The sequence below is a fragment of the Scyliorhinus canicula genome, chromosome 3 (assembly GCF_902713615.1).
Source record: "Scyliorhinus canicula chromosome 3, sScyCan1.1, whole genome shotgun sequence".
Classification (NCBI taxonomy): domain Eukaryota; kingdom Metazoa; phylum Chordata; class Chondrichthyes; order Carcharhiniformes; family Scyliorhinidae; genus Scyliorhinus; species Scyliorhinus canicula.
In genome coordinates, this window is record NC_052148.1 from 175,840,191 (window position 1) to 175,856,978 (window position 16,788).

At 44.8% G+C, this 16,788-nt stretch overlaps 1 protein-coding gene across 1 annotated transcript in view; it reads left to right on the forward strand.

Moving 5' to 3' along the window:
• antxr2a (ANTXR cell adhesion molecule 2a) overlaps nt 1-16,788 on the forward strand; it is a 281,083-nt gene that overhangs the window by 146,736 nt on the left and 117,559 nt on the right. The window contains exons 15-16 of the mRNA XM_038791794.1: nt 1,628-1,795; nt 2,866-2,946. Of these exons, the coding sequence (XP_038647722.1) occupies nt 1,628-1,795; nt 2,866-2,946 (249 nt within the window). The remainder of the gene's footprint in view (nt 1-1,627; nt 1,796-2,865; nt 2,947-16,788) is intronic.

The window sequence follows — 16,788 nt, forward strand, 5'->3', positions numbered from 1 at the left end:
TTGTGGTTGGGATGGTGTGGGGGTGGTGAGGGTGGGGGTCATGCCACCATGCCATGGGAAACCGCTACTCAGCGGGGGCTCACTTGCTTGCCCGATGCCGACCTCCGCCAAGGTGACTTGCCTTCTCTCCGGGTCCACCGACCAGGTCCAGTGCCTGCCGCTGAGTGGTGGTGAGGGTTACAGGTCCGGCAGTCCCCCTCCGGTCTTCTCTCTTTCTCTCCGGTTATGGGCTGCCTTCTCCTGGGTGGGGGGGGGGAGGAGGGATTCAGGTGTGTGGGGCAGGGGTTGGTGCCAGGGGCACAGTGTTGCCTACTCATCCTGGCCACCCTGAGGAGGTCATGCAGTTTCCTGCAGCACTGCTGTCCAGTCCTGGCGGTGGGACACATGGCGCTCATGGGCCCTGCCACCTGCACTCAGGCCCGGTGTATGTTGGTGGGTGGCAGCCTCCTTCCCACATGGGGAAACATGGTGTCCCATCTCTCCTCCACGGCATCCTGGTAGGGACTTGAGCTCCGCATCCGCGAAACGGGTTGCCGCTCTTGTTGGCTGGGATGAGTGTGTGTGGGGAGCGGAATACTAATACGTGGCTGCAGCTTGTCAGCCTCTCGAGTGGCAATCGCGGCCCTGGCGAATCGGACACCATTTTCCATTGGAATCGATCGTGTTCCACGTGGCGCCGGTAGTATCTCATTAACGGATCATGAATTATCCAGAAGATGCACCAATTTAGTTGTTGTAGAAGTCCACCGATTCAGTCCCAGCATCAACACTTAGTTTCTGAAACAGAGAATACCGCCCCTTACCTCTGGCAGGAGTTTGTACAGGAACCTTGGGGCAGTGTAAGGGAGGCAGAGAGCTGCCATCACAGATCTCCACCACATTTTGTCTCCCTTGTGATTGGGAACTGAGTGTTTCCCCTGAGGCTTAGCAGAATAATATGGATATATTATGGGGGGAGGCACAGTGGTTAGCACTGCTACCTCATACCTCCAGGGTCCCGGGTTCAATTCTGGCCTCCGATCACTGTCGTGTGGGTTTCTTCCGGATGCTCCGGTTTCCTCCCACAGTCCAAAGTCATGCAGGTTAGGTGGATTGGCCATGCTAAATTGCCCCTTAGTATCCAAAAGGGCAGGTGGGATCACTGGGTTACGGGGATAGGGTGGAGGCCTGGGCTTGAATAGAGTGCAGACACAATGGGCTGAATGGCCGCCTTCTGCACTGTAAATTCTATGATTCTCTGATAGTGTTAACGTTTTGTAAGCTGTTCTTTGCCATGTACATTCCTTTCAGATCTATTCTGAGATGCATTCCTAGCAATGTGTGTCTCGTTATTTTGTGTAAGACTTTGATAATTGTGGTATATTTTTCACAGTTATCTTTATTTTTCAATTTCTCTGTATGGTTCTTCTGCTTATATTGGCATATGATGTAACATTTATTTGCATTTGTTAGCATAAATTGTAATATGAAATGACCCTCAATGGCGCAGGAATCTTCTGTGATGCATTTGTAACTTACCAGCCACTGGTTTGTGGATCCTTATGAACTACAGTTTGAACAGGAACTGTCTTTTGCAGATTATCATATCCATGTATATCTTCTGATGAAATGGATTTTTTTTCCCAAGGTCCGATGGGGAGATAAAGGATCCACCGATGAAGGGGCAAGGCTAGAAATGGCCAAAAATGCTGTTGTAACAGTCCCAGATGTTGAAGAGGAACCTCTTGCTCCAAGGAAGCCCAAACCTCCTCCTTCTAATTATCCACCTTCAACACAGTGGTATGATCCAATTAAGGTAATTTTTCACTATCTACTGATATATATTCTACTCAATACAAAAACATATTGTACTTCAGCAGGGCCATAGTGCTAATTATGAGACTAGCTAGTAAAGATCCAGCAATCAAGCGCTTGGGGCCGCATTACATGAATTATTAAGAAAAGTCAGTGATGTTCTTTACTGTTTACTGACAAAAAGTAGAGTAAGATGACAAGAAAAGTGAGAGCTAGATTTTTTGACAAATTGATAACTTGCATTAGTAAAAAGCAAAGGAAATATGAGAACAAATTGTAATAATTTTGGGGCTGAATTTTACCTGCTCACATATGCGGGTTTGAATGCCGGGGGCGCAACAAGTGAGAGGCCTGCCCACTTCCCCACCCCTGCCTCGCTGCAATTATAACAGCGGCGGGAATGGTGTTGGGCAACTGACCAGCAGGTGGGCCAATTGAGGCCCTGAGGTGGACAATTCAGTCAAACCTAAGGCCTCATCCGGCCACCACTAAGGGTTAACTGGCATTAGGGAAAGCCTATGCCAGGCAGATAGCCAGACAGAATTCTCCTGTGCAAGCTGGTGGCAGGCGACGGGAGAGGTCCCTCCTTAACAGGCCCCTTGTGCTCATCATGTGTATATCTTGTCCCCTGCCTCCTCCCTACCCCCTTTGGAATCTCAAACCCCAGCCCCACCCACCCGCCTTGCCTGGGCTTGCCAGCTTGGCACCTGGCATGACTCCCAAACGCTGACCCAAAGCCTGGTCCAATGCTGCACATCTCTGTCCCAAAGCATTGGAGAGCTGTCAACTCTCTTATTGGCGGGAAGCTATCTGAGACAGGACTTCCTATACCTTGGGGGCGGCAATCCCACCTCCAGTATATTAGCGGTTAAATTGGTGTTTCCCTCGGTGGGCTCTTCCACCTCTCCTGATCTTTTAGCCAGGGATGTGGGGGATCAGGCGCCTCATATAATTCAGCTTATTGCGGACTTTCAAGGGAGTAAAGAAAAACTGCAAGTTTTTTTCAGGATTGATTATCTGAACCTTGTATACTTTTCTATGTTACTTAAATGGCATCTTTTGAAATTCTAGGGCAGACTTGATGCACTATGGGCACTGCTGCGTCGGCAGTATCATCGGGTTTCTTTGATGCGGCCCCAGACTGGTGATGAGGTACTGACTAAATCACTTGTGTGGATGACAGGGGAAGGGGTTTCATTTTAACAGAAGTTTTTTTTTAAAGAGAATGCAAAAAATCTGTGGTAAATGAACTCCAGCCAGTGGACTTCAATGTAGGCAAATGAGATGTAATCCGTATTGAACCATTGAAGAAAAAACAGGATATTTTTCAAATGGTGAAAAGTGGGAAACAGTAGAGATCCAAGGACACTTGGGGTTCCTGGTACATTATTAAAATGTCATGTACAGGTACAGAAAGTAATTAAATATGCCTTTATAGAGGACCTGAATACACTGGGGTAGAAGCTATTCTCAGACCTGGTTCGACCACACAACTGTGAGCAGTTCCAGGTGCTACACCCAATCATAAAATAGAATCCCTACAGGATATATTGTCCTTGGAGGAAGTGCAGCACAGATTTACTAGAATGATGCCCGGACACCAAGGATTAAATTGAGAGGAGAGATAAAACAAGCTGCGTTTGTATTCCCTAGAACTTGGAAGCTTTAAGTCGGGTTTGATGGAATATTTTAAGAGGGAAAAGAAGGGCAGATTGGGTGGAACTATTTCTGCTACTAGACAGCATGGGATTAGGGTGAAAACATCCAAAGATTAGAGGCAGATATTTCAGGAATGGAATGAGGAAGTACTTCTGCACAAAAGGATGGTAGACGTTGGAACTTTCTTCCAAAAATGGCAGTTGATACTAGATCAGTTGCAAATTTAAAAACTGAGAGTGATAGACTTTTGTTCGCTAAATATATATTATGGTGGATATATGATCAGCCGTGATCTTGTTGAATGGCAGAATATGTTTGATGGTGGAAATTGCCTACACCTGTTCCTGTGTTCCTCATAGATCTGTATTGCTGGAGATGCCCCTGACAATATTGATGCAGTTATGAGTGGGAGAGTGGTTGACGAGATGCGTTTATTTCTAATTATATGTTAACTGCAGAGTAGTGATTTATTTAAGATTATCTTGCACTCATTTTAAAGTATTTTCTGTGGTAAGCAGATCTTCTGCAATCACATTTTAAATATAGACATTTTTATTGGAATATTTACTTTAAAATTGCATGAACACGATATAAATAAGTCAAATAAACAACTTCTGTGGTCGTTCTCTGAACATTATGTTACTTGAAGCCATTTCAAACTATTCAGGGCTCTCAAGAACGGCTAGCTGATTTATTACCGTTCAGTTCAAATGTTCGGAATCCGAATGAATCATGCTGTGTATAATGTGAAGGCAACACAATGTTTCAGTTATCATGGCATTTAAAGCCCACCCTTTGACATGAGCTGGGCCAGTTGGGATGCATTGGTCGACATAATTCACTGTGAGTAAAAATGTCGTTTAAAGATTTAAGTCATCTCATGTTTTGTGTCTTCTCGTAGACTAGAACAAAAGAGTCTCACTACTGTGGAGGAGTGTGTTGAGGACACAGGCTTGGTAGACTCACAGTTAGGTGTCCTCAGTTAGGTTGTTGTTATTCGACACACTCTTACTCAGCTTGGATATAACAGCTTCAGTTTTTATGATGTGTGTGTTGATTTCAGCATTAAGTGACAGATTGTTGGTGATAGTGCGCCTAGAGATGTGATGCTATCAATGATCTCCAATGTAATATTGTCCTGGACCCTACCTCTGCAAATAATTTTATTTGTAGGAAAACTATGAACTGGCAGAGGGTACCTGAAAATAACCTCTCACTTTTGTAGCCAATTATGTGGGCTTGAGAATATTCCATGGTGTAGGGAGACACAAAAAATATTCACCAAAAACAGCATTGTTTCAATACCCCACCTGATACTTTTATTGAAGTGGATAACTGTTAATGTTTATTGTCATGGTTGTTATACAAACACTTATGCTAAACATCTCAAACCAGTTACTTGTTCCATGAAAAGAGTGTTATTAAAAAGATCAGTAAGAAGTCTTACAACATTAGGTTAAAGTCCAACAGATTTTTTTCGCATCACTAGCTTTCGGAGCGTAGCTCCTTCCACCTTCACCTGAGGAAGGAGCTGCACTCCGAAAGCTAGTGATGCGAAACAAACCTGTTGGACTTCAACCTGGTGTTGTAAGACATCTTACTGTGCCCTCCCCAGTCCAATGCCGGCATCTCCACATCATTAAAAAGAACTGTAGGTCATCATGGATTTCAGTCAGATTGTTTATACCAAGCTGGTTTGAATCCATTTACTATTGAGCTGGATTTATACTGGCATTAGCAGCTGGGAGTCCGTATTCTGATCTGACATCACTGTGTCGCACCAAAGCATATTTACTTCAAACATCTGTACTTTGGAATTAATCCAAACTTTCCAGTTACATAAATCGAAGTTACCTTTTATACCTTTAGATGAGTAGAATGAGGGAAATGGATTAAAGTAAACACAGTCATGTCCCTTAAATATATTTGGGGATTGCGCTGTTTTTCACAAACAAAAATACATATTTTCCCATTTTGAAGTAGTTTAATGTTACAGTGTTCGCCCTCATTTTGCATGGTGACATGGGTGCAGAATCTCACAATGCTCGGAAAACGAGAATCTTGCTCGTGAGATCTTGTTTTCCAACTCTCCTCGCCGTTGATGTAACGAGACTCTACACCCAGGAAGGTCAGGAAACTAATGTCAATAAACTTAAATATAATTGAAGGGCTTCCCTGCCATAGCATCTCCCCCATATTAGGAATGGCACACTCCCTCATGTCAGCAGGGTTTACAACTTTTAAAAAGGGAACCAGGTGAAGGGAACTTGCCGGGGTGCGCGGATAAGTATAGCCCGCGGGGGAGAAATATATGCCTGGGCAGTACCCTGATGCAGTTGCCTAGCACTGCCCCCTGGCACTGTTGACTGGCACTGTCCCCTGTGGCAGTGCTGGTGGGTACTGCCAGAGGGGCCTTTTGGGGGACTCCATTGTGGGGGAGGGGGGGTGATCCCCTCATGCGTGTGCGGGGTCTCCTTATCGGTTGACCCCCGCCTGGTGAGCCACACCTCCAGATTTGTTCTGCACAGAGTATTGCATTACCTGGAGAGAAAATCCACCTTCACGGCCTGTCAGCTGCACGTTTGTTTTCTCACCTCAACCAGCACTCAGTGCACAGAATAGAAAATTCCGGCTGTTATTTTTTGAATGACCAAAGTTAACATTAAAACCATAAACTTGCAAAGGACTTGTTATTAAACCAGACAGTTAGAGACTGCTTTTTGATCAGCCCTCTAATTGAGAGTAATTCCATGTGACTCACAAATTAGAATGAAACCGTAAGTATCTTAAAATTAGTGGAGAAGCAAGTGATGATGTCTGTCAGATGAAAGTATTGATCCTGAAAGTAATGTAGTTGTGACGTTTTGTAGTTTGCAGAACCAGCTATTTTCAGAACAGTTATTGTTCCAGATGAAAGTTCCAAAAAATATATTGGCCCGTAACTTCTGGTTAGTGGTGGGAGGCCACAGGCTGCCGATTATGAAAGCGAAGAATGCGCACTTACCTGTGTTCGGATAATGCAATGAATCTTCCTCTCAGAGCGGCAGCCTGTGTGGCCTCCAGCGAGATTGTCTGGCAGGCTCCAACGTGGTGCAGGAGCAGTGCAGCCGGCCCCCTTACACAGCAGCTTTGGGAACGCCCATTGAGGGCAGGCATTTAAACAGCAGATTTAGGCTGAATGCTACAGGCAACATGTTCAACAAGTGTGTTAAAAAGGAATATTGAAGTATTTTTAACAGCTGTTTTATTCTTGTATATGGGCATTACTGTAATTATTGGTTCTTTTAAAGTAATTTTTAGTTTTTTTTATGATTAGAGGTGATTGTTTAACAGTGAACATAATTTGGTTATTTGTTTTAATACTGTGAAACTACTTAAGTCTGCACTATATAATTATATAACTTTAAGTGTGGAATGCTTAAAAGTGTTTGTATGATTAAATTTAGACTATGGCCATAAGATACTGAAAGCGCCACAGGGCTTTTTGTTGTCAGTATCCTTGTAACATCTGTTAGTTTTTGGATTTGTGTTTATAGAATCACAGAATCGCTGCAGTGCAGAAGAAAGCCCAACGGTCTGAAATAGCACCCTAGCCGGACCCACGCCCTTTCCCCGTAACCCCACCTAACATTTATATCCTAAGGGGTGATTTAGCAAGACAGGGAAGCAGGCCGATGCAGACTTGATGGGCAGAATGGCCCTCTTCTGCAGTGTTAGAATTCTATGGTTCTAATCCATGGGGGGGCAATTCTCCGAGCCCTGCGACGGGCCGGAGAATCGCCACCACGACGCGTGATTCTCTGAGGTGTGGAGAATCGGCACCATTTGCGCCGGTCGGTCGGGCTGAGCGTCTGCGCCAATACGACAGAGTCCTGCCGGCGCCGTTCACCCCTGGTCGCTGCCAGCGGGAACTCTGCGGGAACGCTCGGGGGGTGGCCTGTGGGGTCGGGGCGGGTATCCTTCACCGGTGGGGCCTCTGATGGGGCCAGCTTCTCCCCCCACCTCCCACGGGTCTACTTCCTGGCGCGACCGTCCCCTGAACCCCGACCCCATGTTGGGTCGGGGCTGGCGCGCTAAAGAAGTCCTCTGCCCATGCACAGGTTGGCGCGGCCCAACTGCGCATGCACGGGTTGGCGTGGCACCCATTTGTCGCCACGTAAGGCATGAACTGCTCCAGTGCCGTGCTGGCCGCCTATGGGGGCCAGAATAGGTCGCACCCAGGCCCTGTTCACGCCGTTGTGAAATGCGACGGAGTTCATGACGGCGCGAACACCTGGGCTCCATTTTGGAGAATCGCCCCTATGGTTCTTGGAAACCCATGCAGACACGGGGAGAATGTGCAAATACCACACAGTCACTCAAGGTCCGAATTGAACATAGCCCCTGGTGTTGCGAGGCAGCAGTGCTAACTAATGCGCCACTGTGTTACCCGTGTTAAATATGCTCCTGTCCTGTTTACTTCAGTTATCTTATTCATTTATAATTATTCTCATAATTGTTGTGTTTTGATGTTTCAGTAAGGCATTTGTAGAAGCTTGTAAAGTTTAATCTAAAACGTTTATTATCAAAAATATTTTTATAAATACAAAACTTTGAAACCAGTTAACATTTAACTTAACATCTAACTATATCAGCTGAACAATGACATAAAACTACCTCAACGTTTACAAATTTCTTGCAATAAAATATATTTTCTCACTGAAACACAAAGGTCAATAAAATATATCTTTCCACATAAACACAATAGTTCTGTCTATTTGTAAAGAGGGAAGAGTGGGGGAGGGAAGGGGGGAAGAGGAGGGAGGAAAGAAGGAGAAGTGAAGGGAGGGAAGAGGGGGCAAGTGGAGGGAGGGAAGGGGTGGTAGAGGGAGGGAAGGGGGAAGTGGAAGGATGGAAGGAGGAGAGGGGCAAGGGAGGGAGGAAAGAGGGGAGGGAGTGAAGAGGGGGAAGGAAAGGGTTTTGACATATCAGTTGTCAATGTGACAAGCTCAAAGTCTAAAAGCAGCATCTGCTGAAGCGCAGTGTCCTGGAATACATCTCTTCTGACATCATTTCGGGATTTCCTTTGGAAGTACACTTTTTGGGGTGGGTGATTGATTCACTGTAATACCTGTCAGAGAGATAGTTCACATTAGGTGACAGGAGGCTTGCATATATCAACTAAGGCTCTAAACTTAGTTACAGCATTTGAAGTAATCACTGAGGCGTGTAAGGATAAACATTGCATCAGGGAGACTCTTAAACAACAAAGCTTAAAATATATTGCAAAATCCAAATGTAGTTTAGCTCTAAATCAGCTGGGAGGACATTCATGCTAACAGTAATGTCTTGAAGATGTTGATAGCACCAGTATCGAGTCCATGGTCATCCGAAACCCAACTCCACTGGACCACCCATATGCTCAGGATGTCAGAGTCCAGACTGCCAAAGCAAATCTTCTTCACCCAGCTTACAGAAGGCGGACAGAGGAAGCTCTTCAGAGACACCTTGAAGGCTTAACTCAAGATGTGGAACATAGACATCAGTGGCAGGGAGACCTTTTCTCAGGAGGGACCGGCTTAGAGGAACCTAATGATCGAAGGGCCACAATACGTCGAGAACACCCGACGGCAAAAGGAGGCCCAGAAAAGGAGTCTGAGAAAGGAAAACCCGCGACCTAGCGTCCAAGGACTGCTCCCACCTTTTGGAAATTCCAACCAATTGAGCAATTGAAAATGAGGCTCTAGGGTTGGGCTCATTAGCCACACAAAGACCTACAGAACCCGTGATCAGTAACACAGAGTATCTACATTCGCGAGTGATCACTGCATTTTATCTATTAACATCCGCATGACAAACCAAAGTTTAACAAAATCTTTATTTCACTTTCTGTGACTCCAAACTCACTTTATACAGTAAAGTACCCTTTTAATGGAATTAACAGCCTCACGACAAACACAAATTTGAGAAATATATCTTCCTTTCACTTTATTTGCAATTTAAGCATATTTATAAATATAATAATATAAAACTTTAACCTACCAAATAAATGTCTCCCGATGTCTCCTGCCTCTACTCGATTATCCTGGACTGAAAAATGAAGTTTCAGATAAAAAACCCACCTCACATCGGGGCAAGTCTTCCAAATTAGCGCCCTCTCTGCATTTTTTTATTAAGCAGCTCCATCACAGCGCATAGCTTCAAGTAGCGACAAGAAAACATGTTGGGAGTTTGAATGCTGCACGCACGATCACATGTCCGCATGCCCACATTTCTGGGTCGTCACATCGCGTGTATGCAGTGGATCAGCGACTTAGGTCGCTGGCCCGAGAGGAAGTTCCGTGCCATTGTCAAATGGAGAAGGGATATTGATCCAATATTATCAGCTGTGCTTATCGTATGTCAGTTGTCAACCTTTCCATGTTACTTAAATAACATGGGGTAGATTCTCCGGTCCCCAGACGTGTATTTCTTGGCTATGTGCTGTTCGCTGGCAGCGGGAATTCTCTCTTCCTGCTGCTTATCAGTGGGATTTCCAGGGCAGCACGGTGGCGCAGTGGTTAGTGCTGCTGCCTCATGGCGCCGAGGTCCCAGGTTCGATCCTGGCTCTGTGTCATTGTCCGTGTAGAGTTTGCACATTCTCTCGTGTTTGCTTGGGTTTCGTCCCCACAACCCAAAGATGTGCAGAGTAGGTGAATTGGCCACACAAAATTGCCCCTTAATTGGTAAAAATGAATTGGGTACTCTAAATTTAAAAAAAATGTATCAGTGGGATTTCCCATTGTAAACCATCCCACGAGCGGGACTGCTCTGCCGGTGGAAAAAGTGAATCCTGATGACCGGAGAATTCCAGCCATCAAAATTACCAAATTAGTCAGCTGTTTTAGATGAACTATGTTTATGTGTATGAAACGATAAACTCGACGTTTGCTGCCATTGCATCTCTCCTCAGTAACTGCAAGAGTTAGATGGTGTTTAAAGGAAGTAATAAGAAGTTACAACATAATCCATATGTTGGAGGCGGTAAACTTATAAAGTCGGCTGTCATATGTTTTCTATTGATATTGAATAAGCAGATTTTACTTGAACATCAACCAGTCTAACTCATAATGATTGTCATTTTGACATGTGGTCACCAGAATTGTACATTTGCTTTAACCAGTTTGATCTTCTGTCAGTTACCATTCATAATGCTTGCATTTATGTAGCACCTTTTCACTTGAACATACTGCAGAGTACTTTGTTCATTAACTTGCTTTAAAATGGCGCTGACTGATTCAGCAGAATGGCAATTGCTAGAAGGAGGAAGCAGATGCAGGTGTGAGTGTAGGTTTAACACGCTGAAAAATGGAGTCAGGTTAGAAACTCTGACATGATCCCACTTGCCTCCAGATTTAACCCAGGTGGATCTGCAGCTGAGGGGGAAACTCCAGGGGAGCTGTTGGGTAAGTAATTGAAATATTGAGATCTCTAGTTAACTGGAGGATTTAACCCAGAATTGTGGCATTAATAGCCACGCTTAGGTTTCCTGAGCACAGTGAAACTCTTGAAAATGTGAAACATAATAGCTTGTCCAGGTGGGAGGCTGAGCTTTTGCAGCATTTCTTCCTGGTGTGTGCTTTCAGTCCTTGACAGGTGATTTCCAATTTCTTGAGTGTCTGTTCAATGGATTTGGATTTCACTCACCTTAATTTGCACTTGCTCTGCTATCAGCCATCACAGCAGCTTGAGAGCAGCCTTGGGACCTCTGATGAGGGACGAATGGAACAGGAACACCAACAGCAGCAGGAGGAGGAGCAGTACCAGCTGCCTTCTCAGTGACATGCTGCTCTAGAGGTCATAGGGAACGGACACAGTTCCTGCTGGAAGGGAACGAAGTCCCAATACAAGGGACTATAAGCAGAAAATCAGCTCTCTCAGGAAGTGTTAGCACCAATGCCGCAGGAGGTTTAGATTTTCATGGAAGATTTTGGTGACGTCTGCACCATCATGGATCAAGGCCACTTGATGTCGGCACAGTGATTAGCACTGCTGCCTCACAGCGCCAGTGAGCCTGGTTCACTTTTTCGGTCTTCTAGAACAGTACAGCACAGAACAGGCCCTTCGGCCCTCGATGTTGTGCCGAGCAATGATCACCCTACTCAAACCCACGTATCCACCCTATACCCGTAACTACGGGCAATTTAGCATGGCCAATCCACCTAACCCGCACATCTTTGGACTGTGGGAGGAAACCGGAGCACCCAGAGGAAACCCACGCACACACGGGGAGGACGTGCAGACTCCACACAGACAGTGACCCAGCCGGGAATCGAACCTGGGACCCTGGAGCTGTGAAGCATTTGTGCTAACCACCATGCTAGCGTGCTGCCCCAATCTTGGGTGACTGTATGGAGTTTGCACATTCTCCCTGTGTTTACATGGGTTTCCTCTGGGTGCCCACAGTCCAAAGATTTATCATAGATTTATCATAGAATTTACAGTGCAGAAGGAGGCCATTCGGCCCATCGAGTCTGCACCGGCTCTTGGAAAGAGCACCCTACCCAAGGTCAACACCTCCATCCTATCCCCATAACCCAGTAATCCCACCCAACACTAAGGGCAATTTTGGACGCTAAGGGCAATTTATCATGGCCAATCCACCTAACCTGCACATCTTTGGACTGTGGGAGGAAACCGGAGCACCCGGAGGAAACCCACGCACACACGGGGAGGATGTGCAGACTCCGCACAGACAGTGACCCAAGCCGGAATCGAACCTGGAACCCTGGAGCTGTGAAGCATTTGTGCTATCCACAATGCTACCGTGCTGTCCATGAAAATCTAAACCTCCTGCAGCATTGGTGCTAACACTTTCTGAGAGAGCGGATTTTCTGCATATAGTCCCTTGTATTGGGACTTCGTTCCTTTCCAGCAGGAACTGTGTCCGTTCCCTATGACCTCTAGAGCAGCGTGTCACTGAGAAGGCAGTGACACGCTGCACAGGTTAGATGGATTGGCAATACTAAATTACCCGTCAGTGTCCAAAGATGTGGAGGTTAACTGAGGTTTCAGGGAGAGAGGGAGGGAGGGGCCCTAGATAGGGTGCTCTTTTGGAGGGTCAGTGCAGACCCAATGGATCAAAAGACCTCCTTCTGCACTTTAGTGGTTCTATGGTTGTTTGCCTGTTGATGCAGATTGTCGCCGACAAGGTGCACCCCACGCCTTGCCGGTTCTCTGCCCATCCCTAGAGGTCTGCCATCCCTTCCTCTCTGGCGATGGGGAGGTGCCAGATAACTGGAGAACAGCTTATGTGGTCCCACTATTTAAGAAATGTTGTAGAGATAAGCCAGGGAACTGTAGACCAGTGAGTCTCACGTCAGTGATAGGGAAACAATTGGAGAAAATTCTGATGGCGAGAATCTATCTCCACTTGGAGAGTCAAGGTTTGATCAGGAATAGTCAGCATGGCTTTGTCAGAGGGAGGTCATGTCTAAAAAATTTGATTGAATGTTTTGAACATGTAACCAGGTGTGTAGATCAAAAATAGTGGAAAATCGCTAACGTTTTAATTTAAACATTCAAGCTACAGGAAATGTTTTGAGGTACTGGGTCATTTCCTGTGACAGTACATTTTGGCACTTGTGTTAAAATTAAAGGTTCTAGTCATGATCACAGTGACAGTGTAATGCTCCATGGCATGTTTGCTGTCATTTGTGTTACATGTTGCATGTTTTGTCAGCATCATGGTGACATTGAGTGACTGCTGTCTCTGCTTGGAGCTGCTGTGCAAAGCCCAGTGTTTTCAAATGCAATCCCATTCTTACATCTTTTTTATTTTTCAAATTATTTATCAACTTGATGATTTTCTGGGACCATCCAGTTCTACCTGTCTGGTGGAATATTTCCTCACTGTATTAATACAAAATAGGCTTTACTCCTCATGGCTTCATTAATAATACTAATGCTAGCTGACTGCTAACCATGTGCACAAGAGCATCCCAATCATAATTTGTCCAAGTTTCTCCCTTAACTTCGATACAATAACAGGTTTCTGTTTTATACTTCTGCATATTGGTTACCAATCTCGTCATGTATTAGAACATAGAACAGTACAGCACAGAACAGGCTCTTCGGCCCTCGATGTTGTGCCGAGCAATGATCACCCTACCCAAACCCAAGTATCCACCCTATACCCGTAACCCAACAACCCCCCCCTTAACCTTACTTTTTAGGACACTACGGGCAATTTAGCATGGCCAATCCACCTAACCCACACATCTTTGGACTGTGGGAGGAAACCGGAGCACCCGGAGGAAACCCACGCACACACGGGGAGGACGTGCAGACTCCGCACAGACAGTGACCCAGCCGGGAATCGAACCTGGGACCCTGGAGCTGTAAAGCATTTATGCTAACCACCAAGCTACCGTGCTGCCCCTTCTGTTGGAGTCCCTTGTGCCACTCCCGCATCCTAACGAAGGGTCATGAGACTATTGAGTAGGGCCAATATTGATGGAGAAATATGATTTTACTCTGAAGGAATAGACCATAGCTTGTTACAATTTCAGCCTGTTACTCATAGGTTAGACAGTGTAAAATTCTGTCAAGAATGAGAGTAAAAAAATACAGCATCTCTTTTACTGGTAGTGTATATTAGGTAAAGCATTTATATTCTCTTGAGGTGCTGTTGTTGATTCCAAATGACATAGGAGAAAGGGGAATAAAGATGATATGACATAGGACCTGAAGGGATATATTATTGCGTGACCAGTATTCCCTTTAATAAAAGATCTCTTCATTAACGTATTTTCATCCCCCCCAGTAATTTGGGATTTTCTAGTAAATACCGTTATAAAAAATTAACAGTGTTAACCATTTCTGTTCTGAAGTTTTTAACTTTTAGCAATGAATTTAAAAACCCTCTGAAGAGAGGATAACAATGTGTGTCTTCGGAGCACGTCCTCACTTTTTGAGAACAATGTTGATTGTACAACTGGAGTGATTAATCCTTTGCACAATGTTAGAAGCAAAGATCCTGTACACTGTAAATAGAAAGAGGCTCCTTCCTGTTTTGGTGAAATAAATTACAAGTACAGCTTATCAAAAAGTCATCTTTATCGAAAAAAAATCTGAACTATAACATATTCTAAACTGATAAACCACAAGGAAAGAAAAGTGCTGACTGTTAAAGCTTTTCCTGAACAACCGAAGACTAATGGCCATTGTACTTTGAGATACTGGGCTGGATACTTTGGTCCCTCAGCCACGTGTTTTTCGGCGGAGTGCCGTTCGCCCATGGCGAGATCCACTCTTCCCGCCACTTATCAATGGAAATTCCCATTGAAGCCACCCCACCGGAAAACCCGCAGGTGGGGGTGCACTGCCGGCAGGAACAGAGAATCCCAACACCCAGAGAATTCCGGCATTGGGTTCCTTTTAAAAATGGAATGGTACAGAATCTTTTAAATCAGTGGGCTTCCGTGCAGAACGAGATACATGTTGTGCGATCATTCTCGTCGGGTCTTCACAATTCCAATTTGCTGATAGTTCAGCAGATTAAAAATATTGCAACGTTACCTCCCAGGAACAATACATACTGAATATATTTTGACATATACATTCTAGTACTTAATGTGTGTGTGGTTGGTGTACAGAGAATAAGGCACCACTAGAAACTATTTTGCTTCAGTTGTGATCTGATGCCGAGTAAACAAAGAACAGTGTTTGCCACATGAAGCAGCTGGTTTCAAAAATGCTCTTTTAGGACTCTGAGGGCCAGTGTTTCTCATTTAAGAAGTATTCACTGTAGGGTTCAACTCCTTGATGTTGTAATTGAAGTTTAGGCATGATGTATCAAAGCGAGAAAGGCTTTTCAGTGCCAGCAACTAATGCATGGTGGAACCACTTTGGGCTCACATGGAGTGCGTGCAGAAGCTTTGATTCCGGATGTAATTCCTCGGAGAGAGTAGCGAGTCATGAATTTTTCAACAAATGATCTGTGAGGTTACAAGTGCCAGCACAGGTGTAAGTGAGCAGGTTGTTGCAGACATCTGTTAGGACGGGAGGCAGTGGTCCTCCGCAGCCTGCAGCAAGAATGCTGGAGTGTCAGCAGATGCAGTTGAGAGCGGCAGAACAGTTTTGGTCTCACATTTGCTGCCTGAGGGGCTTAAACACCAAAGGTAGAGCAGGGTAGGACACAGCTGTGCTCCTGAACTGGCCCCAGGCACAAATAAAGAGATCTAATATATTTTGACTCTATTGTGAGGAGAGCTAGGGGAAGTCGAGCCACTTCAGAGCTAACTTAACGCTGCAACATCTGCCACAAAGTTTCAAGGGGAGCGGCTGGGGATAGCAGGTAGCTAAGGTAGTCCCTGAGTAAATAGTCTTTATTTAGTCATGCATTCTTCTAAAGACTTGTATCTTATGAGTATACACAACAGTATCCGATATTTCTTTGGGGCAATGTTTTCTTATTATAGGAGCATTGTAGTCTGTGATTGATCCATTACTTTGGTGTTTTATAACTTTAAATAAAGCTTTTAAAAATGTTGGTTGTTAATTAAGTTTAGATGTTTTCCCCTTGACTTAAATATGATATGCATCATATTCAGTTTAAAAAAACTCCTGAAAACAGCTCACTGAACTACAGGCAGTCCTTCATTTGTGGGACAGTGATACATGTTCAATGATATTGTTACCTATGCCTTTATTTGTCTTAAAATGATGGGGCACAAAAGTTCTGATACGAACAATCAACCATTCTGCAACGGCAAGAGAAATATGTGGGCATTTTACTAAACACGGAATGCCACTAGAGATAGTGTGATTTTGGTAAAATGCAAGGATAGTGTATTTTCAGTGACATAAAACAGAGTTTAAGAGAAAGAAACTTGTTTTCTCAGGTAAGAGTTGAATTAAATTGGTGTTTTCGTATCCATGTGTGTCAGATTTGACAGTGGCTAAGCCAACCTGTCCCATTCCCTGAGTCCTGAACATAGCCTCTGAAAATTGACATTCATAGAAGAAGCCGAAGTTGCCAGCTGTACGCTTACCCCCGCATGTCCCAGGAAAAGAAATGACGCACAGATCTTTGGCTGGATTCTCCGGTCCCCCAGCCGCATGTTTCTTGATGGCGCGCCGTTTGCTGGTGGCTGCTTTTTATGGGATTTTCCATTGCCACCACCCCACCACGCCCACAGAGTTGCGTGGCCAGCAGGAATAGGGAATCCCAATGGTTGGAGAATTCCAGTTCTAGTTTAAAAATAAATAAACAAATAACAGACAAGATGCTGAATCTTTGTTCCACGATTGCTGAAGCAGGGTTATGCAGTGTTGTATCTGATACAGCTTGCAGATGAATATTGTATCGAAATG